This window comes from Colletotrichum spaethianum, assembly GCF_022836535.1.
Source record: "Colletotrichum spaethianum MAFF 239500 DNA, contig05, whole genome shotgun sequence".
NCBI classification, from domain to species: Eukaryota; Fungi; Ascomycota; class Sordariomycetes; order Glomerellales; family Glomerellaceae; genus Colletotrichum; species Colletotrichum spaethianum.
The window spans coordinates 405,369-431,651 of NW_026054775.1; the positions used below are offsets into that span (position 1 = coordinate 405,369).

General features: G+C 52.3%; 6 protein-coding genes across 6 annotated transcripts; 3 read left to right on the top strand and 3 right to left on the bottom strand.

The window, feature by feature from the left end:
• Positions 1-156: 156 nt before the first annotated feature.
• Positions 157-1,638, bottom strand: ColSpa_02662 (putative DNA glycosylase; the record flags this gene model as incomplete). Its single annotated transcript, XM_049268874.1, has 1 exon — positions 157-1,638. The coding sequence occupies one exon, from the start codon at positions 1,636-1,638 to the stop codon at positions 157-159; it is 1,482 nt and encodes a 493-aa protein (XP_049124831.1).
• Positions 1,639-3,893: 2,255 nt separating this feature from the next.
• ColSpa_02663 (modification methylase HphIA) lies at positions 3,894-6,170 on the top strand (the record flags this gene model as incomplete). The annotated part of the gene is made up of 1 exon (XM_049268875.1): positions 3,894-6,170. The coding sequence occupies one exon, from the start codon at positions 3,894-3,896 to the stop codon at positions 6,168-6,170; it is 2,277 nt and encodes a 758-aa protein (XP_049124832.1).
• A 3,297-nt stretch (positions 6,171-9,467) lies between these two features.
• Positions 9,468-10,977, top strand: ColSpa_02664 (putative exopolygalacturonase X; the record flags this gene model as incomplete). The annotated part of the gene is made up of 4 exons (XM_049268876.1): positions 9,468-10,055; positions 10,125-10,634; positions 10,688-10,789; positions 10,846-10,977. 4 exons carry the CDS (start codon positions 9,468-9,470, stop codon positions 10,975-10,977), a joined length of 1,332 nt encoding a protein of 443 aa, XP_049124833.1.
• Positions 10,978-11,284: 307 nt separating this feature from the next.
• ColSpa_02665 (uncharacterized protein) lies at positions 11,285-11,836 on the bottom strand (the record flags this gene model as incomplete). The annotated part of the gene is made up of 1 exon (XM_049268877.1): positions 11,285-11,836. One exon carries the CDS (start codon positions 11,834-11,836, stop codon positions 11,285-11,287), a length of 552 nt encoding a protein of 183 aa, XP_049124834.1.
• Positions 11,837-15,103: 3,267 nt separating this feature from the next.
• Positions 15,104-17,913, top strand: ColSpa_02666 (ribonucleases P/MRP protein subunit POP7; the record flags this gene model as incomplete). Its single annotated transcript, XM_049268878.1, has 2 exons — positions 15,104-17,747; positions 17,768-17,913. The coding sequence occupies 2 exons, from the start codon at positions 15,104-15,106 to the stop codon at positions 17,911-17,913; spliced, it is 2,790 nt and encodes a 929-aa protein (XP_049124835.1).
• Positions 17,914-18,618: 705 nt separating this feature from the next.
• Positions 18,619-23,442, bottom strand: ColSpa_02667 (ZEB2-regulated ABC transporter 1; the record flags this gene model as incomplete). Its single annotated transcript, XM_049268879.1, has 9 exons — positions 18,619-19,506; positions 19,564-19,922; positions 19,977-20,547; positions 20,609-20,983; positions 21,023-21,622; positions 21,686-22,173; positions 22,242-22,338; positions 22,393-22,844; positions 22,905-23,442. The coding sequence occupies 9 exons, from the start codon at positions 23,440-23,442 to the stop codon at positions 18,619-18,621; spliced, it is 4,368 nt and encodes a 1,455-aa protein (XP_049124836.1).
• Between the last annotated feature and the right edge of the window lie 2,841 nt (positions 23,443-26,283).

Consider the following 26,283-nt stretch of genomic DNA (forward strand, 5'->3'; position numbering starts at 1 on the left):
TCCCCTAAGCGAATGCTGACTAGAGGAGAAATACTGAATACGGCACACATAAAGCAACACTATAGGCCTTATGTCTTGGGCCGACCTGTAGGCCGACTTCCTTGCCAATGTGCTGTGTGTAGTCTCCTCTTCCGTTGCAGTCGTTGCTGAAGAAGTCTATTCTTTGATGACCGTCTCAAAAGAGCATTCAGGGGCGTCTTGAGTCTCACTGCCCTCCTTCTCGATAACGACAGCCTTTATTGCCTTTGACTTACTCTCTTTCTTGCTGTAGCGGTCCAAGAGATGCTCAAGCGGGCAAACTGCCTTATCCCACTCTGGAGTTCCCTTCGAAGTGTTTCCTTTGCAACGATGGCACCCACTTCCGTGCTCAATGAAAAGCTGATGAAGACCATACTTGAGATGATCCGGGACTCGTAAGTCGCAATGCATATAGACGTAGTTCTCATTCTCTGTGCCAGGGACCCAGTACAACCACTTGCACATGCGGTAAACGTGGGTATCCACAGCAAAGCTGGGCATCTGCAGGCAGAAGAGAAGAAGGCAGGCCGCTGTCTTGACTCCAATCTGGGGATATTTGATGAGTGCCAGTATAGCCTCGTCCGCTGACATGACGCGGATGTGGTCCAGTGTGAGGACTCCAGCTTCAATCTTTTTGAGTTGATGCGCTTTTTGTCCTGCAGTCATTTCCGCTGCGCCTGGTACGTTAGCAGTCACCCCTGTCTCCCCCTCCTTTAGATACGCAGCTCTTCTAGCTTGGTTCTCCTCGTGAATCATGTCGAGACATCCCCTTATACCTTCATGTTTCCTGTTTTGTAACCCACCCTTGTGAAGGGTTTGTATGACATCCTCAGGGGGTGCCAGACGCACTGCGTTCCAGTTGATGCTACCAGCGCCGATTCCTTGAGAGTTAAGTTGGCCGAATCTCTTGGTGATTCTTTCCATGACCATGTTGGCACTCTCCCGCGTTACTGATTGGCTGACAAGAGTTCTCATCATGGCGTCAACCAGGTCAGGCACCTCCCCACAACCGGCGACGGTAGTTGAGGGTGGCTGAATTTTGGCCGGAGGTCTGAAGCTGAGTGGTGTATACTTCTTGGACAGTGTATCTGTCCCTTGATTTTTGCCCGCTCCCTTGCTTTGTTTCTCTCTCTGCCCTCTGGATTTCTGCCTTTCCTCGTACTCTTTTACCAGAATATCATAGACGGTTTGACATTCCTCAGGAGTGGGCCTTGTCCAGTCAGGAAACGGAGTAGCTCCGGGCATCAATCGGTACTTGTTCTCGGGTGTTTCCTTGGGCAGGCCTCGAGGTCTTGCTGCCTTTTTGAGCTCTTCCAGCGTCATTTTCTTCCTGTCTGCTATAATGCCACCGTCTGTACTGAATATGGAGGGAGGCTTGCAGATATTATCGTTGGGGATTGTTGAATTCTGAACGGTACCCAGACCATGAGGGAGAACTAACACGTTCTTTTGTGCTGACCAGACTGGCGCTTGGGTTTGCTTCTTTGCGCGCTTAGTCCGATGCGTCTTCCCATGGGCCTGGGTAATGTTTACAGGTCTTTTGTTGCCTGACTTGGCAGAGTCATCGAACGGAGAAACTGCTCCAGCAGTGCGCTTTGCGGCGCTACGGGTTTGGGGCATCGTTGCGAAAAATCTACGGAGTACCCAAGGCCACCGTGGGACAGTTAGATTGAATCCTCTATTAATTGTGAAGTTGGACCTACAGTGGAGTGCTTTGGATTGATGACTCAACTGGTGGAGATAAGAGAGCCCTTCTAGTGCCTCGTTTGTTCGTATGGCGTAGACAGCACGCTGTGCGGCTGCAGATTGCTTGTAAATGAAATGGCTGCTTGCGTTGTGCAGGACTATTTCTGTCAAGAGAAACGAATGTGACCAAACTGCGCGTAGTTTCTTGTCACATGTCCGGGTGGAATATTGTCGACGTCGGGACCTTCACTGTGTCTTGTTTCTCGCCCAAGCAAGAGGAATCTAAAAAGAGATTGTTAGAGAGAGTCTTGATAGCTTCATGTTTGGCAAGGCCAGGCGCTATATTCACTTATAAATTACGCTGTAGTTACTTATACACAGGCCCCTGGGCATCGATTCCGAGCTGTGGAGAAAGGGGCGAAGAGTGAATGGAATACTAACGGCCGTTCAGTAATCGGAATTTGAGGTGTTTTTGGGTAAAAGACTTCGACGCAGTGGGTGTGTCAAGGCCAGAAGAATCGGATGGCATGGGAGGTGGGAGACGATGTCAGTTGGGAAGGAGGTGGGGCAACACCCGTCGCGCTTGCATCCTGTCATCGACTGCCACACACTAAATCACTGCACGGCACAGAAGAACTCGAAATCATATGATTGTTGGCTTGAGAGTCTTCAGGGATACTATATCTAAGGAGCTTTGGCGGTCTTCTAAATTGGACAGTCGACAGTTGAGAACTTCCCAGGAATGAAGTCCTGGCTAGGCAGTACTGAACCGAGATGGAGTGATTGTAAGAAACATTTCAGGTGGCATTCATTGCTTGGTTTGTGTCAACATTCATCTGAAATGATGATAATTGAAAGGAATCTGCTTGGCTTCCGCTTGGATTGTGTTGCTGGTCCTCATCCTGAGATTCCATTGAACTAAAAGTCACATTGCATTGGACTGAAGTAGACTTGGATTTGAATTTATTGCCTCATCATCTATTAGGCCTTCCTCATTTAATGACATGTGACTCGTATGTATGCACAGCTGGCTGCTTTTCGTTTGGCAGCTAAGCTACAGCTTTGTTCACACTCATCTCTGAGCAAGATGCTGCTCAAACTTACGTGCAAGCTTCTTGTATGATATAGGTGCAGTGTTGAGAGCACGGCTTTGCATAAAAGCGTGAGATTTTAAAGCAATGAGGTAAAGCTTGTCTTTGGTGTTGTCAAAATTGCTGTCAAAGTGTGATATTGACTTGGCTTGTTTGCTCCGCGGTCATCCCCTTGTCCCTATGGCGGTATTAGCACAAACAGACTGTACTCATTCTGGTGGTTGGTTCTTCATCTGAGGCTATTATGCCCTCAACGTTCAAGCTTTTGGACTTCAAAGCGATCAGAAGTGAAAAAACTCGACGTGTTGTTCGGCTGTGTTGGCCTTTATCGATAGGACTTTGTCAGGTGAGTCCCCAAAGCCACACCACAAACTTCCAAGATCAAGAAATGAATGCAACCAAAAGCGAAATTTTAAGAATGAATTACTTGGCTCTTCTTTTTGTCGGTATTGGCGATGAATTCTTATGCGCGTGGTTGCCAACTCTCAAAACTTTTTGATATTTGGCTAGAAACGTGAAGGTAAACAGAGTGAAAGGAATCGCTCCTCACCTTCCTCCTCAACTCACCTTTTACACTTTATCTATTTAGTTTCGAGTTGCAGCTTACCTTCCATGAACGGTATTTCCCACCTTCACCATCGTTCCTCATCGCGCTGTCAACTTCGTCTCTCTTTCTCGCAAAGTGAGTGTCTCTCACCTCCACCTCCAACCCAACTGTATCTTGTCTTCCACTGTCGGCTGAAGGCTGAAACGTGCTTCTTCAATTCTCAGCTTCATTTTTGTTGTCGGGATACCGTATTGGTGAAAGAGGGGACGCAGACTTGTCTCACATCAGTTCTCGAGACTCGAACCACGAAGCAAGATTTGCGCAAGGTACAGGTCAACTCCTTGCTGGGTTTCGGCTGCCAGAAACGAAAATCCGGCGTCGAAATTGAGGCACCTATCCTTCAGAGCCATTGTGATCTTCGACTGTCCTCCCTATTTCGGGATAAGGTACACTGTTCCATCCTGAAGTCAGACCTGAGCGGCTTGTCGAGCTACCTAGGCAACCAAGTGAGTTGCCCATTGATGCCCGAAACCATTGCTTTTCTAACTCTCATGGCTTACGTAGCTCAACGGGTCTTTGCCATGGGAAGTACACAACGTTCCGGGGACAGCCCTCAAGACGCCATTGACCTTGAATGCGACGAACCAGCCTACTCGGTGGGAGATCAACGCGTCGTCGACATCGAGCGTCTAATTCACGAGTATCGACCTCAGAGCAGAAACAATTCACTCCGCACTGATATCAGTGGTCTTGATGAACAAAAAGAAGAAGATATCGTCAGCGAAGAGCTTGCAAACTTCATCGACCTTACCGTTGACGATGACCCAGTCATCATTGTTCGCTCGCGAAAGCGCCGCCGTGATCCTGCGCCACGAGCTCCTGAGCGCAACCATGACAAGATTAAGGTTGGCGGGGGCCTCTGGATTAAGCTGAATACGCTTTATGAGCTCAATCCGGAGTGCACCCCAAAGTTGTCTATCGAAAACCACTTCATTCTAGTCACCGCGATATCTGAGAATCTCTGGACGCAAGAGTATACGATTCGAGGATTGCCTTTCTCCCGGTCTCGCACGCTGATGGCTAAATTGCCTCGCAAACTAAATGAAGTGTTTGCAATCTATGAGTTGGAAGAAGAAGATGACCGCGCCCCGGAAGACCAAGCATGCATTGAAGTCGCAATCTCTGCGCTTCTTAGACCCCGAACTCTGCACCTGACCAACGCGTCATACCCCCAGCATCGCTATGATCCAAAGATATTCTGGCATCGCACCGCAGTCGAAAAAGAGGGCCCTTTGGTCTGTCGGTGGAAGCTTTATGTGCATTACCGCAACTCCAACACGAAGAGGGACCGCAAAGCGAACCACTGGTCTCTTGAACGAATCAGAGCTCACGAGGTCGTGCGAGACGAGTTCAGAGTTCCGGAGGAGGCCCTCAGAGAAAGTTGGAGAGGCCAGACGATTCGGGGCGGCTCACATATGCCTGAGGCCCGAGGACCAGATGCCTGCCTTAATACACCCAAGCAGCAATATACCGTCTTTGACTCGTTCTGTGGTGCGGGTGGATTCTCTCGTGGAGCAGAGCGCGCTGGGTTGCATATCGAATATGCCATCGATCACTGGGAGAAAGCTTGCGCGACCTACCGCCTCAACTTCCCGAAGACCAATCTCTTCGAGATGTCCATCGATGAGCTCATGCTGGCGTCAAAGAATACGCAAATGCGCACCGACATCCTGCACCTGTCTCCTCCCTGTCAGACATGGTCTCCGGCGCACACCGTCGCGGGTGCCAACGACGAGGCGAACATTGCCGCATTGTTTGCCTGCCGGAGCCTTGTGGAGAAACTACGACCTCGCATCTTCACTTTGGAACAGACCTTTGGCATCTTGCAGTCCTGTCACGATCCTTTCTTCTGCTCTCTCGTTGGAGGATTCACCGAGCTTGGTTACTCGGTCACCTGGAAAATTGTTCACCTTCAAACATGGGGGCTACCTCAGACCCGGAAGAGGTTGATCATGATCGGCGCATGCCCGGGCGAAAAGCTGCCCCCTTTCCCTTCTGCGACCCACTCAAAGACTGGCACCGGCGGTCTGTCAAAGTACGTTACGATCCGCCAGGCTCTGGCCAAGATCAAGGTCACATCGACCTTCCACAACCCGGAGGAGGAAATCAAGGACACCCTCCCGCTTGGATCAGTCGTCAGCGACCCGGACCAGATCCTTCGCAGATGCGTGACCTGTTCGGGTGGCCAGAACATGCACTGGTCCAACACTAGATCCTATACGGTCCGCGAATTCGCGAGTCTCCAGGGGTTCCCCGTCTGGCACCAGTTCGCCGACGCACCCAAGTCTGCCCTAAAGAAGCAGATCGGCAACGCGTTCCCGTCGTGTGTCGTACGGCTCCTGTGTGAGCACCTGAAGAACTGGCTGCTCGTCGAAGACGGACTTGCGCCGGCGCGGAAGATGCGAAGCAGCGTCGGCGGCCGGGAGTTGGTCTTCGTCTCGGAAGGTCCGCGCCGCGCGGTCCCCCCTCCAGTGTTGATGACGGGCTTTCGGGACATCGGACGTTCGCAAAACGACGCTATCCTGCTGAACGATGATGAGATACAGGTCGAAATTAAGTATGATCATGATCTCGATGTCGAAATGGCCGACGTGCTCGACGCGCCGCCCAGCACTCCTGATACCCCCAATACGCCGACCACGCCGGACACACCGGCGACGCTGTACACAGCTCGCTCGCGGTCACGCTCGAGGACCATGTCAATCGGAGGCACCCCCGAGCCCATGCCAGCTGGTGGCAGCAAAGACACGCCTATCGTGTTTGACTGAAGGGATGTTGGTACACATTCTTTCTGAAATGGATGCTGACGAAATCATGGTTTATGAAGAACGATTTGCTTGATTGGCTTTTGTTGGTATGACAGAATGATGGTTTCAGGAATGATATGGAAGGTGATGGTAGGGTTAATAGATCGGTAGGTCTTTATGTTCTGCTGTGGAACATGGAGAGAGGACATATTCTCTCACCAGAGACGGATGACGGGTACCAATGGCTAACTCTCCCTGGTATGATAAAAGGGATGCTTCATTACTTTTTTATTGTCTAGACTCACATCACCTGTACTTTCTTTTGGTCGGCGGGCCAGTGTCTCCTCCAATGCAGACATCATGCCTTCCTTAACACACTTTGGTCGATCCACGAAACGAAGCCAAACCCGCCCTCGGCCGTCTGAAACACATCGGCGGGGTTCCTGTAAGGCTTGACAGCCGCATCGTCGAGAACCTTTGTGATGTTGCTCGCTGCCATCTGCGCAGGCGTCCAGCCCGGACCGCGGTCGTCATAGACCGCCATGAAGGTGTAGTTGTTGGCGCGCGGGTCCGTGGTGCCCCAGAGAATGTAGCCCTGCGGGTTGATGCTCGCGTCAAAGTAGGACTCCATGAAGATGGAGCGGTGCTGGGCGTTCCAGGGCCGGCCGAGGGCGCAGGCGCCGCGGATGGTCTGGGCGATGGAGGCGTTGGCGGCGATGACCTGCGAGTCGGAAATGTAGACGCCGTACTTGTTCTCAAAGGTCGTGTTTGTGCCTGGGAGGTGTTAGCGATCGTCCGCAGCTTGAAAGTATGGAAACAAGGACATGTGAAGACTTACCCTTCCACGCCGTGATGCCACCGCCGCAGTTGCGCAGTGAGAGTGTCGACTTCTCAATGTACGCCGTGCCGAAGCCGTACAGGAAATCCGTCTGGCCCGCAATCACGTTGTCGTAGAAGTAGGCATTGCCCAACTTGCCGACGTACAGGGTGTCCTGGTAGCTGTACAGCCCGCAAGAGTAAAAGCCGGCGTTGGCCCTGCTCACGCCCACGGCATGGGCGGGGCCGTTGGAGAACGGATACTCATCGTTGCGGAAGTCAATGTTGTACGCCCGGAAGTCGACGCAACCGAAGGGCGTGTCCTCCGGGACAGGGAAGCCCGTGGGCCCGGAGCCGGTCAGGGTGGCGTTGAGGTTCGGGCCGACGGTCAGCACGCTCGTGTAGGCGTTGTCCGGGAACGCGACGTTGTGATTCGCGGCGTTCCACCACACCTGAACCTCGTTGGCGTTGGAGGCTGTCGAGTTGAGGCTCACGTCCGAGTAGAGGTCGCCCGAGGCGGGGCTGTCTGTCATGCCCAGCAGCGTCAGAGGCCCTGAGCGGGTGACGTTCAGCTGCTCTGTGTAGTTCCCGGGGGCGATGAGGATGGTGTAGGGGGTGGTGTTGTTGGGAGGGAGGCGATTGCGGCCTGGATGGTGGTGAAGTTTGCGCGGCTCGAGGTCTTGCTGACGAAGAGGGTGTTTGGAGGGCAGCCCTCAAGGGGGTTGTCGCATGTCTTCTTCTGGCATGCTGCGTATGTCTTTGCCGGGCCCGAGGGGATCACGGCTGCGGTGAGGGATGCCCAGGAAGCGAGGGCCCCCGAGAGGAGGGGGAGGGAAATGGAGGTCCTCATAGTCACACAGCTTCATACGAACAGGGTAGTGTAGAAGACAGAAAGCTACTTGGCCGAGCTGAAGGAAGGTCGATGGGCATCCAGATCCAACTCTGGAGCCGGAGATCTGGTTGCGAATATATACTGTACAACTTCCCGCTGTCCATTGCTACCTGCTATAGCAGCGTTTTCCCTGATAGATTTACCCGGGAGATCCGGTCCAGGGGCAGCTTTTCCGAGCATCCCCTTCCCGGAGAGAGCCCGGTGTCGGAATCGGCACCAAGGAGGGACGAGCTGTGGACGAGAGTGGCAGTGAACAGTTGCGCTAGCAACGGCAGCGCGGCATTGATGCCAGAATGGCAAATTCCCTGGTCATGGCCTGTCAACGCGGGGAAAGGGAACGGCAGTATTACCCCAGAATGCCCTTCCTCCTAGGCAGAGGATCACGATTGCCCACGGGGAAATGTATGGATATGCAGCGGTCAGCTGTGAGGTTGGACGCAGGATATACGGTCGGGACACATGGCGACATGGGGGAAATGGGGGGAAATGAGGAGATCGACCCCAACTTTGGGGCTCTGCAGATGGAAGAATTCGAGACGACGGTTTCCACGAACCACAGCACGAGCCGAGAGCCGTCCCTGGACTACCTAGCAGTCGTTCGGCCGTTGCGCTAGCCACGATCGATGCTTGGTGACGACGCGGGGGAAGCAGTCGAGATGGAGGCGTCCAAGGAAAAAGAAGAGGACGCGGAATCAAGCACATCAAGCAAACCAAGCCTTCGGAGACGCGGCACTGGAATAAGCCAACCCGGCTTGGCCTGGGGTCCCCCCACAATGGCCACGGAAGGAACGAACCTCCACGACGACGTGGGGTATCCTAGTGCCTGTCCGCGGAGGGACAGTGGCCAAATCAACAACGGTATGCGAGCAGAGCCCCTCTGCCTGCCCTTAATTAGCGCTAGCCCACACTGTAATTGATGACCTGTGATTGACCAATTTGGTCTCCGTCCCATGTCTCGGCTTCACCAGCCGCCCAAATCCCACTCTTGTCTCTCTCCTCTCCCCCGAATAAACATGTTCCCCTGAATTCCCGCCTGGGACTCCATGTCCAACTCGCCGCAAACACGTACCTGGGTATTCTTTCTGGTCGAGTTTCCCTCCTGTTAAGCTTTTCTCGGAAACGGCGGAATTAACCGCACGAATCGTCACCAGCATGGCCCCCGGCATCGTCTACAAGCCGCCAAAAGCTTGACTTGTCCGTTGTCCCCACAAACAACGATGGAATGAGTCGCGGCTCGCTCTGCTCCCCTCGTCACGAAGCCTTGACATCCTGTCCGTCCGCTGTCCCCTATTGTGCCCTTCATATGGACGGAAAAATTCCAACCCATGTCGTATGCTCCTTTCGCTAGACTCCCATCTTAGTGTCATGCTTCACCTACAGTAGTTCGGCTCCCCTATCTCGGTGTCATTGATGGTGGATACCCCGGGCGTGTCTTGACGCGTCGAGAGCTCTCTCAAGACCAGTCAGCACATATGATATAAATCCTGCCCCTCGTAGGGTGGCAGTCGCACCCAGGCTCGAACTGGTATTATACAGCTCGGTATCGCTTGGCAATCCCTTGGCGCAGTAATCCTTACCATCGCCAGCCACCACGTTCGTTTCCCCTCATCATGGTCGCTCCAACTCTCCTCAGTGGTCTCCTGGCCGCCGCCTTGGTTCCCCTTACCCAGGCCGCAGGAGCCTCATCCGTCGCCCCCAAGCGCCCAGACATCAAGGCCGCGCCCTTCCATCCGGGCCACGCCTTCCCCGCCTCGGCCCCGAGGACCAAGACGTGCGCCGTGAAGGCCGGCACCAATGGCAGCGATGACGCCGCCGCCATTCTCCAGGCCTTCAAGGACTGCAACAACGGCGGCACCGTCGTCCTCGACTCGACCTACAACGTCTGCTCGCCCCTGGACCTGACTTTCTTGAACGCCGTCGACGTCGCCATCACCGGTACTGTCAACTTTTGCGATGACATTGACCACTGGCTGCCACGGACCTTCAAGTACGTCTTCCAGCTGTCCTCGTCCATGTGGGTGTTTGGCGGCAAGGATGTGAACATTTACGGTAACGGCGTCGGCACGCTCAACGGAAACGGCCAGAAGTGGTACGACCGATTCGCCTCGAACGCCACCCTCGAGCGACCCATCCTGCTCGTCACTGATGGCCTTCACGGCGGCTCCATTACCGGCCTGAACATGGTCAATTCGCCTCAAGTAAGACCCCAGGAGCACTCAGACTCTCAACCCCCCTCCCAAGGCCATCCGTCACTAACTCCCACGCAGTGGTTCAACCTCATCGCCAACAGCACCGACGTGCTCATCTCCGACATCACCATCAAGGTCGGCTCAACCTCTAGCAACCCGGCCAAGAACACGGATGGCTGGGATATTTACCGCTCCGACTCGGTCGTCATCCAGAACTCGCACATCAACAACGGCGACGACTGCGTCTCCTTCAAGCCCAACTCGACAAACGTCGTCATCCAGAACCTCGTCTGCAACGGCTCCCACGGCATCTCCGTCGGCTCTCTCGGCCAGTATGTCGGCAATTTCGACATCGTCGAGAACCTATACGTCTACAACACCACCATGTCCAACGCCTCCGATGGTGCCCGCATCAAGGTCTGGCCCGGCATCGACACCCCCTTCCAGCCCTCGCTCTCCGGCGGCGGCGGCTCGGGATACGTCAAGAACGTGACGTATGATACGTTCCACAACTCCAACAACGATAACGCCATCACAATCGACCAGTGCTACGGCCAGAAGAACCAGACTATCTGCAACCAGTATCCTGTAAGCGCTTTGCCCCGGACGAGAGATGTGAGAAGTGTACTGACGCTCCCTAGTCCAACATGACCATCAGCGACATCTATTTCAAGAACTTTGATGGCACGGCTTCCTCCAAGAACGACCCTCGCGTGGGAAGCCTCGTCTGCAGCAGCCCTGCGGTTAGTCACTCATGCACCCCTGAACTTGTGAACACAAGTCACTAACACTGCAGCAGAAATGCCTGAACATCAACGCCTCCAAGATCAACGTCAAGGCCCCGAGCGGCAAGAACCCCCAGTGGTTGTGCATCAACTTGGACACCGGCCTTCTCGACATCAACTGCGTGACCAAGGTGACCAAGAGTTAGAGCTTGTCCACAGAAAGCAGGATGTAATCCTATTGTCTTCTTTTGTACATTGATTCTCAAATCTCACATAATGAACTTTTCGGGCCTCTGCTTCGGTCTGGGATCCGTGTCTTCATTGAAAGGAGACACGTTCCACATGGTATGAACTTAATGCATTCAGCTATCTGTTTAGTCCTGCAAAAGACAGAAAGATAGCAGTTCGCTACCGTCACGAATGTCTAATTTCTCGCTTCAGTTGACAAATACCTGCAACCTCGCATGAAATATTCATCAATCTGCTTCATAATATCGAAGCCTTACCATCCGGTCAAGCTGATGCAAAGTTGACCTGGGGCTTGTCTAGCCTCCACGTAGCCATATCTCGCATCTCCGGGAACCGCCAGACCTTGACGCAACCCCTGTCGACAGCAACGAGCTTCCCACCAGACTTCTCCGCCACTCGCATGCTGCCAATGTTCTCCGGGTCCACTTGGGCTATGAGATGCGTGATCTCGATCTCGTCATCCTCCCCACCGAGCCCGGCAGCCCTCGTCACCACGTTTTCGCCCCTCCTCGACGGCCCATCCTTCAACATGTCCAAGCCAACTTCTCCACCACCCTGCGTCTGCGGAACAAACACCTCTTCCCTCGGGACCCAGCGCGGCCGGCTCCAGTAGACATCCAGAAATGCACACACGGCACGCGTGGCGTATCCCTTGCCCCAGCAGTCCGACCGTAGCTTGTAGCCTATCTGCAGCCCCCGCGGCGACGACCGCGTCGTCCTGATCACGCCGATCAACTTTGTTGTTGTTGTTGTTGTTGTTGTTGTTGTCGCCGCCTTGGCATTATCAGTGCCTGGAGGCAAGTAAGTTGAAAACATGATGGCACAGCTTAAGAACCATGGTTTCTCTGCGTTCTGTGCAAAGATCTTGGACAGGCGGGCCGCTGCCGCTTCGAGAGTGTCTGTGTGACGTTGGGAGCTGAGACGGGGTGTAAGTCACATACACAGGGACCATGATTGGAAAAGGGGGGCACCTCCAAAAAGCAGCTTGCTCATCGGAGCAAAGCTCACGGAAGTCCCCGAGGTGCTTTGTGTCGAGGGGCTCCAGCCAGAGGTCTGGGTTGGAGGGTTTTGGTTCCATATCGAGACTGGAGGAAGGCCCTGAGAAGCCAGGATGCAGGGAAACGTGCTCCACGTCAAGTACAGAAAGTCAGATGCGAAGCCTTTTCACAAACAGGAAGGCAATTGAAAGGCGCCGGCTATAACAAGTATAACCGGGCTGGCCTTGTAAGAGTCACCGGTCCGGTGAGTCACTTGGAGCAGCGGTTGGGGAAGTACTAAGTTCCGGTGAAGGATTCGGCCGGTACATGGCGGTGATAACATACATACGTGCCGTTGATCCGTCAACCGGAGCACTTATGATAAGTTCCTGGGCCGATCGAAGTCTGAACGACCCCGGAGCCCTGTACGTAGTCAAGGCCCCACCCACCCTTGAAAGCTTTCGATCTCCCTATCAGCACTTCAAAAGGGCTGCTCAGCCCAATGTGCTCTGGCCGACGTTAAGGTAGTCCTCTGGAGACGAACGTTATGAAGCCGGAATTCGATTCAACCTAAACTGTTTAGAGGTTGAAATTTGAGCGACACGAAAATGCAAGCTGACCAGCAATTGTCCGTCACCTGCTTACCTGTTCCGACAATGCTTGAATTACCGCTTGCAGTGTACCACCGTCAGTAGCGCTACGATTCTAACATGAAGAGAGCTATTTACCCCACCTTTCTGCAATACCTCAGAACGACAACCGTCAGGTGCATCTTGTTGGAGTCGAGTATAACTATCGTTCTCTCCACATTCACAATGTCATTGACAATACGCAACGCCATTCTGAAAGCTGCGATGAAGGAATTTTCGACAAAGGTAGTATATGTGACGGAGCGGAAGTCGTGACCTTGCTCATAAACGGCGAGCAAAAAACTCGACTGAAAACTGCAAGCTGCCCCGACGACACGTCTGTAGCAGGGAGTTGAAATGGTTAAAGCTCTGCTTAATTATTCACGCAATGACCATTGTTGCTCCGCCCTCGGGTGGCCTGAGGACCTGCCGTGGTGGTTGGGGGTGACAACTGGGCGCGAGATATTAAATTGCCAACAGCGCGACTGCTATGCCCTTTTCACCCATCGGAAATGCTTTCAAGGGGTTGCATAGTCAATACAACGGGAGTATTGCAGAGCACCGGGTACGCTGAACCTCCCGCAGCATGACAACATTGCCCTTTGCGGCTGCTCGGTCGTGATATTAAATACACAGGTTTTCTATTCCCAATCAATCATTAGCATATGCGCTGCCATCAATTGGTAGGCGTTTCTTTACCCATCCCTCCGGTTGTTTTACAACAGTCGGCACAGTGCAGCACTTTTCAGTGTAGTTGTTGAATGGTATAGGATCGATGTTTTCAGTGAGAGACACCTGGCAGCAATGCCCTGCTAAACGAAAGTTTTCACTTTGTGCGGAGACGCTGAAGAAACGAGTTCCTGATTAGTCCACACTCACTTCGGCATGGAAGGAGAGAGTTCCTGTCAAAATACTATTACAAACTCACCCCGAGAGCAGCCCAAATAGGACTGGAATGAGTAATGGCAGCATGCTGCGTTTTGGTTTGAGGTGTGGTGAATCAAATGGGGAAACCCGTTGCCAATCTAGAAGGATAGTAGAAACGAAGTTAACTCAATGGTGTCTTTGGCTTGCTGCTTGTCATGACATAACTTGAGGCGGGAGTCTTGGAAGATGTATTTATACACAATATAGACAACAGTCTCTTTTAACCAAGGTCTCTTAAACACACGTCGACTGTGATTTTTATTTGATACTCGGTGAAAACAAATCTATTTGCGTCCAGATTAGGAGGAGCCGAGTGGAACGAGGCCATGCCTTGGCTTGTACTTGCACCTAGCTGACCTGTAGTTAAGAGTGGTTCAACAGTGATACGTGCGTGAAGGGCCCCCATGCCGCTGAATGAATCTGCGCTAGGTAGCTGTGTTTGCATGACCAGACGTCTAATTGTACATACACTACTACCTACTTCACATGTGATCCTTGTCTGTGAGTTTACATGTTACCGCCCAGACCAAAACCAGAAGAAGATCGGGGTTCGCGAGAGACCGGTGAATTCAAATTGGGTATTGACTAATGACTCCGTGTAGAATAGATGAACGTTTGGTTACGAAACCAGTTCATGAACGTTGGATGGACTTGCTGCTTATGGTTACGGGCTTATGCAGTGTCTTTCCGTGTCTTTCGCATTCTTCGGATTGGTATATTTATAGGATTGTTTTACAGCCTGCCCGATGATCTGTGGCTTCAACTGCCTAAAGTAGCAGAGAACGGGCCCTTCGACGTACCGTAGGCGAATCGATATTTCGATGTGTCTAACCCTTTTAGCTGCACGGTCCATATACATAGAATATGACGTCTGTGCCTGGATCCTTGCAATTCTAGCATTGACACCTTCTAAGACTTTGATCTCACAAGAGATCTTCTCAAGTCTTTGACTTTCGGAAGGGAACGAAACGTATATATACTTGGTTATGATCAGTTTATGATACTAGGTACATGGTTAGAGTTGGTGTTTGAACACGATTCTGGTGAGGAAATTATGGTTAAATAGTTACAGCGGCTATGATGGTTGCTGTTAGTGAGGATACTTGGTGATGAGATTGCTGACTAAGCATCGCTTCTGAAAAGGGGCTAGGTGCGTCGAAATACCATTTCGCCTACCCCGAAATACCCGTACTCAAAGTGACAAGCGTTGCTCTTCATGGATTGGAAAGACACGGGGTTCCAAAAGATTGAGTTGAAAATCCGAAATAGCTGAGCAAACATCAAAATGCGTCTGTCCTGGGTGATGGACTTAGGAGACTTGCTGCGTACTGAATAAGGCAATGGCCACACGTAGGTAGTCTACCCCACGTCGCCCCTCATTTTCAGTATTCTGCCCCAAGGGTGCCCTTAATGCGCAATGTCTGATAAGATAACGCCTTTTTTCTTCTTTTCCAATCCTTGGAGAAGCTTTCAAAGTTGGGGAGTCACCACGCGACGACACCAGTCAAAGACAGCCATTCCACGCCATTGCAGACGCACCATGACCCGCAATGTCGGCAGCAGGTCCTAATCAAAAGCCATTGAAATCCGCCTTCGCGAACAAACGAAAACAAGGCCCCTCTGGCGACAATGGCTCACGACCAGGCAACGGTCGCGACGGAAGCAACAATGGCGGCGGAGGCTGGGCGCAGAAGCGCGTCAAGATCCGCAACGACAGAGAGATAGCGGCACAGTCCTCCGACGCGGCCCTCAAGGATGGCGAGCTCGACCTTCAAGCGTTTCTCAACGCGCGCGAATTCGAAATTAGGGCCCTCGAGGAGAGCATGCGGCATACCAAGTCTGAGGCCACGAGCCGCGCCTTTCAGCAAGTGCCTCGCGGCATGCGCCGGCGGACGGCGAGCCACAACGCAAAGAGGGTGCCGAAGCGGCTGCGCAGGCGCGCGCTCAAGGAGATGGCTGAGGATAACACGCCCGTGGTGGTGTCGAAGAAGCGGAAGCCCAAGACGACGAGGGCTCGGATCCGTGCCGAGACGGCCAAGAGGTTAGGCATCCTCGCGGAGAAGAAGCGGAGGAGGCAAATGAAGGCCGCCAAGGCGAAGGCAAAGGATGGCGGGGAGCAGGAGGAAGTCCCGGAGAAGAGCAAAATTACAGTCTCGACCCGGCCGCCGAGGCCAAAGATTCGTCGGAACCAGCTCAACGACCCTCCGCGGCGCAAGTCCAAGTTCAGGAAGCGCCAAATCAACAAGACATGGTTGCCGACGCATCTGTGGCATGCGAAGAGGGCCCGAATGACCGAGCCGAAGAACCCTCTGTGGAGGTTCGCGATACCCTTGACACCCAACGAAAAGACGTACCGAGCGACGCATCGATCGCAAGGCGAGAAGGGCGCCGTTGTTTGGGATACGAGCTATATGAGCACGATCGGACTCTACGGCGCGGCTAAGGGTGTGGAGCAAGTTCTGCGCAGGCTTGGTATCACGCAGGAAGGCTGTTGGAACGATAGAGGAGCTAAGTGGAGGGCAGGTACGCGACACTGGACTGGGTTCTTGAACAGAGATTTCAAGGGCGCGAGGCGGGAGGTCTGTCCGGCGATGATTATCTGGAACCCCGAGGTGGTCGCGGAGCAAGCTGGGACCGAAGACGGGACGCAGGCAGTCAAGACCCAAAGGCAGGTCTATATCAGAGTGCACCCCTCCGCATTTCTTGAAGTCTTCAACGAGCTCCTCCGGCTGGTGAAGATGCAGAGCCCCAGACTCTATATCGAGGATCTGCGGTTCGAGGTCGGCAGTATTGAGCTTACTGGCCCAGCATCAACAGAGACTCTCCTCGGAATCCTTCACCCCTACCACGTAAAGGAGGGATCCAGGGAACAGCACGCGGAGATGTTTGGGGATCTGAGCAGTGTTATGAACCCGGCATCACTTCCCATGAACGCCATTCTGGGATTCTCCATCATGGACCCGCGGCTTCGATACCCACCGAGAAAAGTCAGCCAGCCCAACCCTGAGGATGAAGCAGAGCAAAGCAGGTCAATGGAGCTGCTGGCGAAGTGGCCGGCCGACGTTAATCTAAAGCCATACGACCTCTTCCAAAGAGACGCTCGCGCCTCGGCAATCCGCTTACCGTCGCAGAAGTCGATAGACAAACGGAAAGGAGCGAGACGCCCAGGAACGGTCCTCGAGGTTTCCGACGCGGACCCGCCGATCCCCGTCCTCCTGCTCGCATCACGCTCAAACGGCACCCAGACCCAGGGGAACTGGACGGTCCTCGCGCCGTGGCGATGCATTCAACCGCTATGGCACAGCCTCGTCCACTTCCCTCTGAGCTCGGGCGGCAACCCGCGCTTCTCGGGTCTCAACGAGATGAGGCAGGTCGCATTCGAGCGTAACCTGCCGTGCTTCCCCTTCGACTTCCTCGGCACGGACGCCGGCGCCGAGTGGGAGCTGGAGCAGCGGACAAAGAGGAAGGAGGAGTGGGAACGCCGACCAAAGAGCAAGAGGGTCGCGTGGGAGTCTCTGGACTTGGGCGCCGGTCGCAAGGGAGAGGTCGGCAGCGGGTGGGCGTGCGATGTGGAGCTTTTGTTTCAGCAAAAGACGAACGAGAGCCAGGCTGCGGCGTCCCCGGACCCAATGGACGTGGACAAGCCTTCACCAGAAAAGGAGACTGCCCCAGATTCCACGTCGACGCCGGGAAGCTTCCTCAAGACGCTCCATCAACTCCGGAAAGACGCATTCCGCGCGCACACATCCTCACCGGCATCTAACCCCCTGCCGCCCCGCTCCGTAATCAACGTCAATATCGCAATCCTCAACCGCGGCGTCGCGACAACCTGCGCAAGGATCTACCGCCTCCCGTCGCGTCCCGCTCCCGCCCACCCGGCCTCCTCTGCCGAAGTCCCCGCAACGGTCCCCCCGCCGCCGCCGCCGAAGCCCGTCGACGGACTGCCTGCCGACCTTCGCGAGCAGTGGCTCGCGACGCTGCCCGACCAGCAACAGTCCAAGAACACCAGCAGGTCGAATCAGCAGAAGCGACTGCCTGCAAACGCAGATATGCAGACCCGCAAGCAGATGCTGGCTAAGACGCTTATCGCGGCGCCCGCGGAGGCGTACCCGCCCCCAAAGCCGAACCAGACGGATATGAACGGGCACCCGCTCGTGCCGAACGAGGCGGACCTGATCGGGTTCGTCACGACGGGTGCGTACTCACTGAGCGAGGGGCGAGCAACGGCCGTGGGTTGCCTTTCCGCGGAGAGGGCTGCGGAGGCGATGAGGGACGGCGGGCGGGGAGGGAGGGGACGGTGTGTGTTGTGCGTAACGCTGGGGAGAGCGTCGGATGGATTGCGCGGTGGGAGGTTGTTTAAAGCTCTTCGCCGCTGCCACACAGGCCCACTCGCAACGAGATGTTCAGGGTAGCTGAGTGAAGGGATCACGGTTGATGGTGGGTGGCGTACCCGCGACCCGCATGAGTGGAGGCACTGATCTGCCCCCAGCTGCAGCTCAGGGCGCCGGGTGACGTATCGGACGTACAACTGCGCGATGCAACACGGATGGCTTGCATTTGCTGGCTGGCTCCACATATCTAACATCAACGCCAGCGACGGATAGACGAGACGTCGTCGCAAGGGCGCCGTTTAAGAAGACCGTGAGCACCAAGGCGGCGCGGGCATGCAGGGGAATTAAAGAGAAAAGGGAATATATACCCAAATAGAATACCAAACGAAACCCGTACGCCTACCTCTTGATGTCCCCCTTCCCTTTCCGTCTTTGAGATGCCATCTATGTCATTTGGCCTAGTTAGGCAATGTTGACAGCAGTGCTTGCAAGCGTGCAAGCACTGGCACACCTTTTGGGCTTGTGGCTCAATTGGGTATACACTTGAACCAAACTGATAATAATTCTCTAGCGAATGGCGCCTTTCTCAAACATCCGATACAACAGATACATCCTGATCCGCCAACCGTCTAGGATTTGGCTGGCAGTTGCTTTGTAGTGCCGATTTACAATTACGTGCCGTTCTTATTCTAATGTGAGTCGTTCCCAGCGATTATTCCTAACATGTCGCAAAATTAAGCTCCTTGCCCCCTCTTCAACTCCTGCTTCTTTGGCACCCTCCCTAGCCAGTACAATCCAAGTGCTGCTGCGATGTTGAAGACGACGTAAGCCCAGAGAATACCAAAGTTCCTCCACCTGTCCCCAAACGAGATGCCGAAACGCTTCAAGAACTCATCTGAAGTCCGCAGTGAACACCACCCACAAACGTCTACGGAGCCCATATCCACTAGTATGCCTCCGGTGTTCTGAACAAACGGGCCCATATACTCGACACAACTGATGCCCTGCTGTACCGGTACTCGGACAATCTCGTCCGGGCTGCACGTTACGTTGATGCCATGTAGCGCAGTAGACAGTGCACCAGAGGCAAGATAGGTTAAAGGCGAGACGTAGTACATGAAATCCGACCAAATAGCTGGTAATTGCTCGCGGGTGATACCGATGCCGCAGAATGTCATTGAAAGGATAGCGATGAGGGAGGCGGGTACAGCTGCTAAATCGGCAGTTTCGAATGGCGCGATGACGCCTTGTGAGAGGGTAGAGACCCAGAGAATCAGTTGCCAGACAAAGAGGAATGCCGTGAAGCCGCGACTGCTAGTATCATTGCCTGTGTTTTCGTAGAAGCCAACTGGGTAGTACCAGCAAAAGAAAAACAGAGCGGCACAAAATGTATTCCAAATCACTTCGGTGATGATTTGGGATAGCATGAAGACTGACCAGCTGTATATCTTGGCCGGTCTTTCGCGAACTTCGTAAAGGGCTCGCTGGGGTGTGAAGAAAGGCATTATCTGTTTGTTGTAAGGATTTTGAATGAGGAATGCCATGAAAAAGGCATAAAGTTGATTTTGCAAGCCCTGGAGGCTGCGGCCGGAACCTCGGAAGCTGAACCCTAGGTATAGAGCCTACCGTATCTTGTTAGCGATTGACTGAGTTATACAACATTTTGGATGATAACGTACAAACAGAGCGGTCACAGAAAGCTTTGACCAAGTGTATACTGGGGACCTCCAGAAGTGTTTCAAAGTTCGGAGCAAGACTTCACGCAGCTGCGACCAGAACGACGTGACGAACACGCGGTGCTGCGACGCGAACTCTTTTTCTTGTGATACGGAATTCTTACTTTGGCGGAGGCGGCCAAGTTCTGCTTTAACTTCTTGATACTCAGGCGATGATCGCCAGATCTCGGACCAGTTGACAGTTTGGGTAGACGGTAGTGTTGTCTTGAGCATCCACTCAGCGGGATTGGCCTGGGGCGGACATCTAGGTGCTCCATTTCGCTCGAAGTATTCAATCATCGTTCTGGACCCCGGCCCAATATCTGAAGTATGTTTGAGATCTTGATAGCATGAATGAGCTTCAAATGAAAGCTTACCTCCAAAATATACCGTCTTGCCGCCTGGCTGTAACAGCAAAAGCCTATCAAACCGGGAGAACAGCATTGCCGAAGGCTGGTGGATAGTACAGAGAATAGCCTGACCTTTCTTCGCAAGCTTTGTGATCAGATCACAAATTGACCAAGAAGTCTGCGAGTCGAGGCCAGATGTTGGCTCGTCCAGAAAAACCAACAGCTCTGGTCGAGCGACGAGCTCAACTCCAATTGTCAGCCGCTTTCGTTGCTCAACGTTTAAACCCTCGCCAGGAAAGCCAACTATAGCGTCTGCGAATGGCTCCATCTCGAGGATCTGGATGACTTCATCGACATATGCAAGCTTTTCAGCGTGGGGGATTTCGGCGCTTTGTCTTAGGAGAGCACTGAACTGTAGAGCTTCTCTCACTGTTGTGGTGTTTAAGTGAAGGTCTTGTTGTTGCACATATCCGACTGAGTGGGAGAACGAAGCATTGGTTGGCTTGCCGTTGACGAGCATATCTCCGGTAAGAACACCTACACTGAGACGGGCTGCGAGCGCGTCTAATAAGGTGGTCTTGCCTGCACCGGATGCACCCTTATTGACGAGTTTGTAAGCACCCACACATTACGCAACAAGCGAAGCGCTGAAATCTTACCATGAGTGCAGTCGTGACACCAGGTTGAACCCATCCATCCACGTGATCCAAGATCTGACATTCGCTCCCCTTGATCTTAACGCGATAGCAAATGTTTTCCCAATGAAATACTGGTTTTTGGCATAAGCTTGGGCTGAGATGACTTTGAGGTTCGGTGTCAATCGAGGATGAAGGTTTCTCGATTATCGGACGCTCGAGACTTTGCATCTCAGCATCTTGCTTTGATGCACTTCCAAGGACAGATGGTATCTTCCCTCGGCGGAAGACCAGGACCTCGCCGCTGGTCTTGGGCGGTTTGGCGTATTCTGCTGCGAGAAGATAAGTGCCAATAAAGAGCACCATGAACCCGCAGAGAATCCCAATGTTCCTGACGTACTGTTAGAATAGGGAAGGTTCGATTGCAATGAGAATTACAAACCTCCACTTATGGGCGTTGGAATACCCATAGCTAGCTTGAAGATAACGGTCGCCATCCACAGCCATTTCGCCAGAGATGGCCCCCAAAGCTGCACAAACTCTATCCGTGAAGGGCAGGTTATCATACCCAGGCCCAGTAGGTACGATTTCGCTACAAGGAAAACTACGCCCACTGAATTCATTGACCATTAAAGCCTCGAAGCAGTAACTTAAAGGGTTGATGTATCCCATCCATCTCGACCAACCGGGCATGTAGTCCGTTGGAATAGTAAAGCCGGCATATATCATGACACCTATAGTTATTAGAGATACGGGAACCAAAGCCTGGTGAGAGGTACGAGTGATTGAGGCTACGGTGCGGTACAGACCCGACATTGTCAGCGTGAGAAGGAAGCTGGTGAGCACAAAGAAGAAAAATCTGCCGGGCTCGCGACGCAAATGAACCAGAAAATAGATAGTGGTGTTAAACATGATACAATTTATGAACTTATAGGGGAGGTCCATGATATAACTTGAGACAGCTTCGGCAGACTGATGGTAGAATGCATAGCGGTGGTGCTTCTCAACAACCGGTCGCTGCGCGTACAAGGTAAGAACCTGTCAACTTCCGTCAGATTCTGCAACCTTTCTGCCAGAAATGGAATTTTCTGCTTAACTGACCTCGAGTTCGCCGGCGAAAGCATTGAATAGGAGAGCGAAGAACACCACGCCTCCACGATGGTAGAAACTGCTTGTATCATTGGGAAGGTTGTAGAAGGCACTGCCAAGCACAAAACCCATGATAAGATTGAAGAGTAATGAAGAAACGGTGAAGGCCGGGTCTGCAAGAAGCCGCTTCCAGCCGCGCCAGATGCAAAGCCGAACTTGGTCAACGTACGGCGTCGCGTATGGTGACATGAGACGCTGCAAGGAGTTTCGCTCTGTCTTTCGACTCTGGACAAATTCGCTTAGACGCTCATCAGACGGATTCTCATCTTCATATTTGTCCAGTTCTGCCGCCAACGCTGTATGCTCATTCGAAGTCTTCCAGTGAACAGCGAACTCTACAGGCGTGCGAGGGGCACGACCTTCGAATCCCGGCCGTACTCGGCGCTCTTGAGGGGAAGTCATCGAGGTTAGAAAGTCCGCCGTCGTCTGAGAATCGGGGCCTAAGCAGCGCGTCAGCGAATATTCTCTCAGCAGTATATATGTTAGATTGTTGAGAAGATATACTTACATTCGAACCCTAAATTCTCGAAGTAGGCTTTGGCATCCTCTATTCTACCGAAATAGATCTGATGGCCCTCATACAGAACGGTCACCTTATCAAAGGTCTGATGCCTTTAGCTCGGAATCAGAAGCCGGGAACTCAGTCCCAGGGTAATTACCTCATAGGCACTTTGTGGTGCTTGGTAAATGGCGACCATGGCGGCAACACCCATCACATCTGCTTGTGCTCGGAGAGACTTGCAAAAAGTAATGGCGTTCCCGCTGTCTAGTCCTCGGGTGCTATTGTCCCAGCACTGAAGCTTGGCACCCGTGAGGGCGGCTTCGGCAATACTGACACGCTTCCGCTCGCCACCAGAAACACCTCGGATGAAATCATCTCCAACTTTGGTGTTTGATGTGTGACTTATACCGAATGTGGCCATGATGGCATCGCGGTAAGCTCGTGCGAACTGGCGTTTGGAAAACCCCCCCGGAACCTTGGCTGGCACACGGGAAAGAGCGGCAAACTCGAGTGTGTCGCCAACAGAGAGAGGGGCGAGGTGGACGTCGACTTCCGCATTGTAAAGCACATCGGCACGGAACCAATTGTGCATTTGTTGTGGATTGATTCCTAATCGCCATTAAGTGCTGCTTTTCACCTTCGGATTTGGGGATAGTAAAAAAGACTTACCCCTATAGTTAATATATGAATCTCGATCGATGTTGAAGCCCTCGGTCCGGCCAGACAAAGTCTTCAACAGGGTCGAACATCCTGATCCCGGGGGGCCCAGCACAAGTAGCAACTCGCCAGGATGCACAACGCCCTCGAACTCTTGTAGAATGTTGATACGCTTGAAACTACGACCGGTGATTTTGCCAAGCAACGATAATAAGATACTGTACGGGACGTTTCCAGTGCTCTTTTGGTACTGGACCTCGGAACCATGACCAAACACTGTTAGATTCCGAAAGGCGACGCCAGCTCGTTTTTGAGGAGCAGATTCTAGACCAGATTCGAACATCTGGACTAAAGCTTGCATCCATTTGACGCTGTCGAACCGGGGCGAAAAGGGATCCAGCTGACTGCCCTTGACTGGGTTGATAGGATTGTTTTCTCCTTCATCGTCGAGCGTGACCGAGGATGCGGTCAACCGGCGGGCAAGAGAGACAATGGACTGACTCCGCTCTGTGGCGGTGGCTAAGGAGGGGTATGGCAATGCGTTTTCCATTTGGTTTTGCATCATACAACTTCTGCTTCAAGGCTGTATTGCTGATTGTGCGATAGACCTTGGCATAGGTGTAGGAGAAGAGGAAAAGAACGTACAGTTACGAAAAGATTCCTTGGAGAATGGCGATGCTAACGCTCTGGGATAAATAAGTACACTGCCTGATGAGGCAGCCGAACAGTCACCATAGGTAGGCTTCCTCTTATGAAGTCTGCATCGGCCGAATATCACGCATGGCAACTGCCCGCGGACGCCCGAAACCAAACCAAATTGAGCACCAATAGCTTCGTGAGAGGCTGATCGAGCAACTAATTACCGGTACCAGCCTCGAAGTCTTCGCGAACGATGCCTATGCGGAGTATCTAATTTTACTTTACACTTGTAGTCACTAGTTATTCGGTGGATCCTAGATTTTGGCCCGGATTTAAGATGCGCGGCCTCGGATCCAGAATTCGGTCTATTGGATTTGGGCCTCGGGCGTCGGTGAATTGACGACGTAGAGCTTAACTGCGCTTGAAAGTTTGCTGTCTGTCCAATAATCGGTACTGATGTCTGAATATTGAGGTCCGGACGGTATTCTTTCGCACAATCGTTGCCACGGACATAAGTACTCCGGACTTTGTTCCTGCAGACGCTCTCCGACCAAGCCAAGCGAGGTTGCAAGACGTATTCTAGCTATGTTTCCACATACTTAAGAAGATGGCTTCAAACTGGAAGCTTGTACGGCCCACGTAATGTCTCGGGCAGATGATTCACCCAAAGCACATCCGGATGTAACCTAGCTTTCTCAACGTAGCAACCGGGAAAAGCATGGTTATTACAATAATGATTGAAGATCATAGCGGTTGCCACAAGACGCTGTAAGCTTCATAATCCACTGTTGATCACATGTGAGATTACATGTGCGCATAGAGTGATTAGCCATTTCTAGGTTTACCTCGACTAGAGGGAGGTCAACCATGAATGCTTACGAACAGCTTGTTCTATCTTTACTTGTATCATCACTTGCCCCTTGTCTTGTCAGTACTGCTTCACTTCCTTCATTGCTCTGCTTGACTGTCTGACCGCGTCACTTGACGACGCCGCCGTGAAATTTGCCCGGCACCTATCGCAGTCCATTCCATCTGTAAGATCCGGAACGGTTGCCAGGAGGATTGTGTCAGACATCCAGATATTGCCACAAGAAAGACGGGCTAAAATACAGACCGTAATCAGGTGCGGTTCAAAATTATCCAATATAGCCTTTTACGATTTATTTTTGATGAACTACTCTTCTGTAAGTGACTCTCATGTATCCCTTTATTGTGAAGATATATAAGCTAGGTCGAATTGAATTTACGATTGATCACTATACATTTGTAACTATTAGTATTACTAGTATGATGATAAGACCAACGGCTACTGCAATCAAGTATGCGAGGACTGAGCATTGTAAGTCATCACCATTCAAGGAACCGCGTGGTTGTTGAGCAGGTGGTGGGTAAGGTGAAAAGGGAATGGGAAATCCTGCGGGCAGTGCCACCTGAGTACTATTTTGCTGATAAGATTCGAATCGTATACGCAGTAACTGCCCTTCACAACTTTGTTGGGTTGGCTAACGAGATCATCAAGATTATGCAGGGGAGGGAACAGATTACCCAAGAAGTTACGCAGCGGGCAGATATGGTGGTTATAGATAGAGATGGAAAGGAAACTCAGCATAACACTGCCGTCTGGGCGGGGGGAAATCGGCAGAGAGATCCTGAGACACGTAATCAGCTGTAGAAAGAAAATAACAGAAGGAATAAGACAAAGGTTGTTGTTGCCACTGCTGTTGTTATTGCTGCTGTAACCCACCTAACTAATTTCAGTTTACCAATCTCACGTAAACTCCTCCTTCCCACTAACCGACTCTACTACTAGCCAAGCAACTACCGCGAGGGCCGACTCCAAGAAAAGCAAATACGTTCTTGTTGCTGCTCGATTAATCCACTGTCCTTTAAACGAACAACTGGAATACGTCAAGTGCCCTCAATATAATGTCAAATCCTGTCTCTCGTAGCGTTACTGTTCCTGATAGCCCCCGAGGTGCTGCTAAGGTTAACACTGCGTCAACTTGAACTACCTAAGACACGCTCAATGTCAATGACTACGTGGCTGCGAGAGTGGCGTCCCCTTGGGTGAGACCATCTTATTATGGACAAACAAGAGTGTCATAAGGATAGATACCAAACCATCCGAAAGGTGACTGGATTATGCACGTTTTCATTAAATGCTTGCTTCCGGATACTTTATACGCAGATAAGAAACTCCCGCTTTGTGATACTTACATATCCATCCCGTACTGAAGTCTCTACTGCTGTAAATAGTCATGCTTTGATGGCCAGAAAACAACGACGTCTAGAGATTACAAGGTTTAGGTGGAATGAGGTGGGAATCCCAAGGGTATGGTCTTAGCTTTCTCGCAGTACTGGATAATTGCATCACGGGATAGGAGTTGTATTAATCACCAAGGCGAAGCCGGCAGATGCACCGTGCTACGGGGTATACATCCTGGAGTATTAATCGAAATGTTGAGCCAAAAAGAGAGGAAGCCCTTGGTTGGTATAATAACTATCAGATACCGCTGGAGGTGCTCAGCAGACGTCTTCTTCGCTATTGCACCCTTCATAGGGTCATAAGTAGGCGTCACTAGTATTCCCTAGGTACGTACGAGATGCTTGTGTCTCACACATACCGTCGTCAACATCGTGGGTTTCCTGCAGCACGTCTTGTTCGGTATATCTTACCATTGAGAAAACAATAGTGTTGCAAAATAACCATTTTTTGATGTTCTGGTTGGTGAATAATGCTCATAAAGTCGGG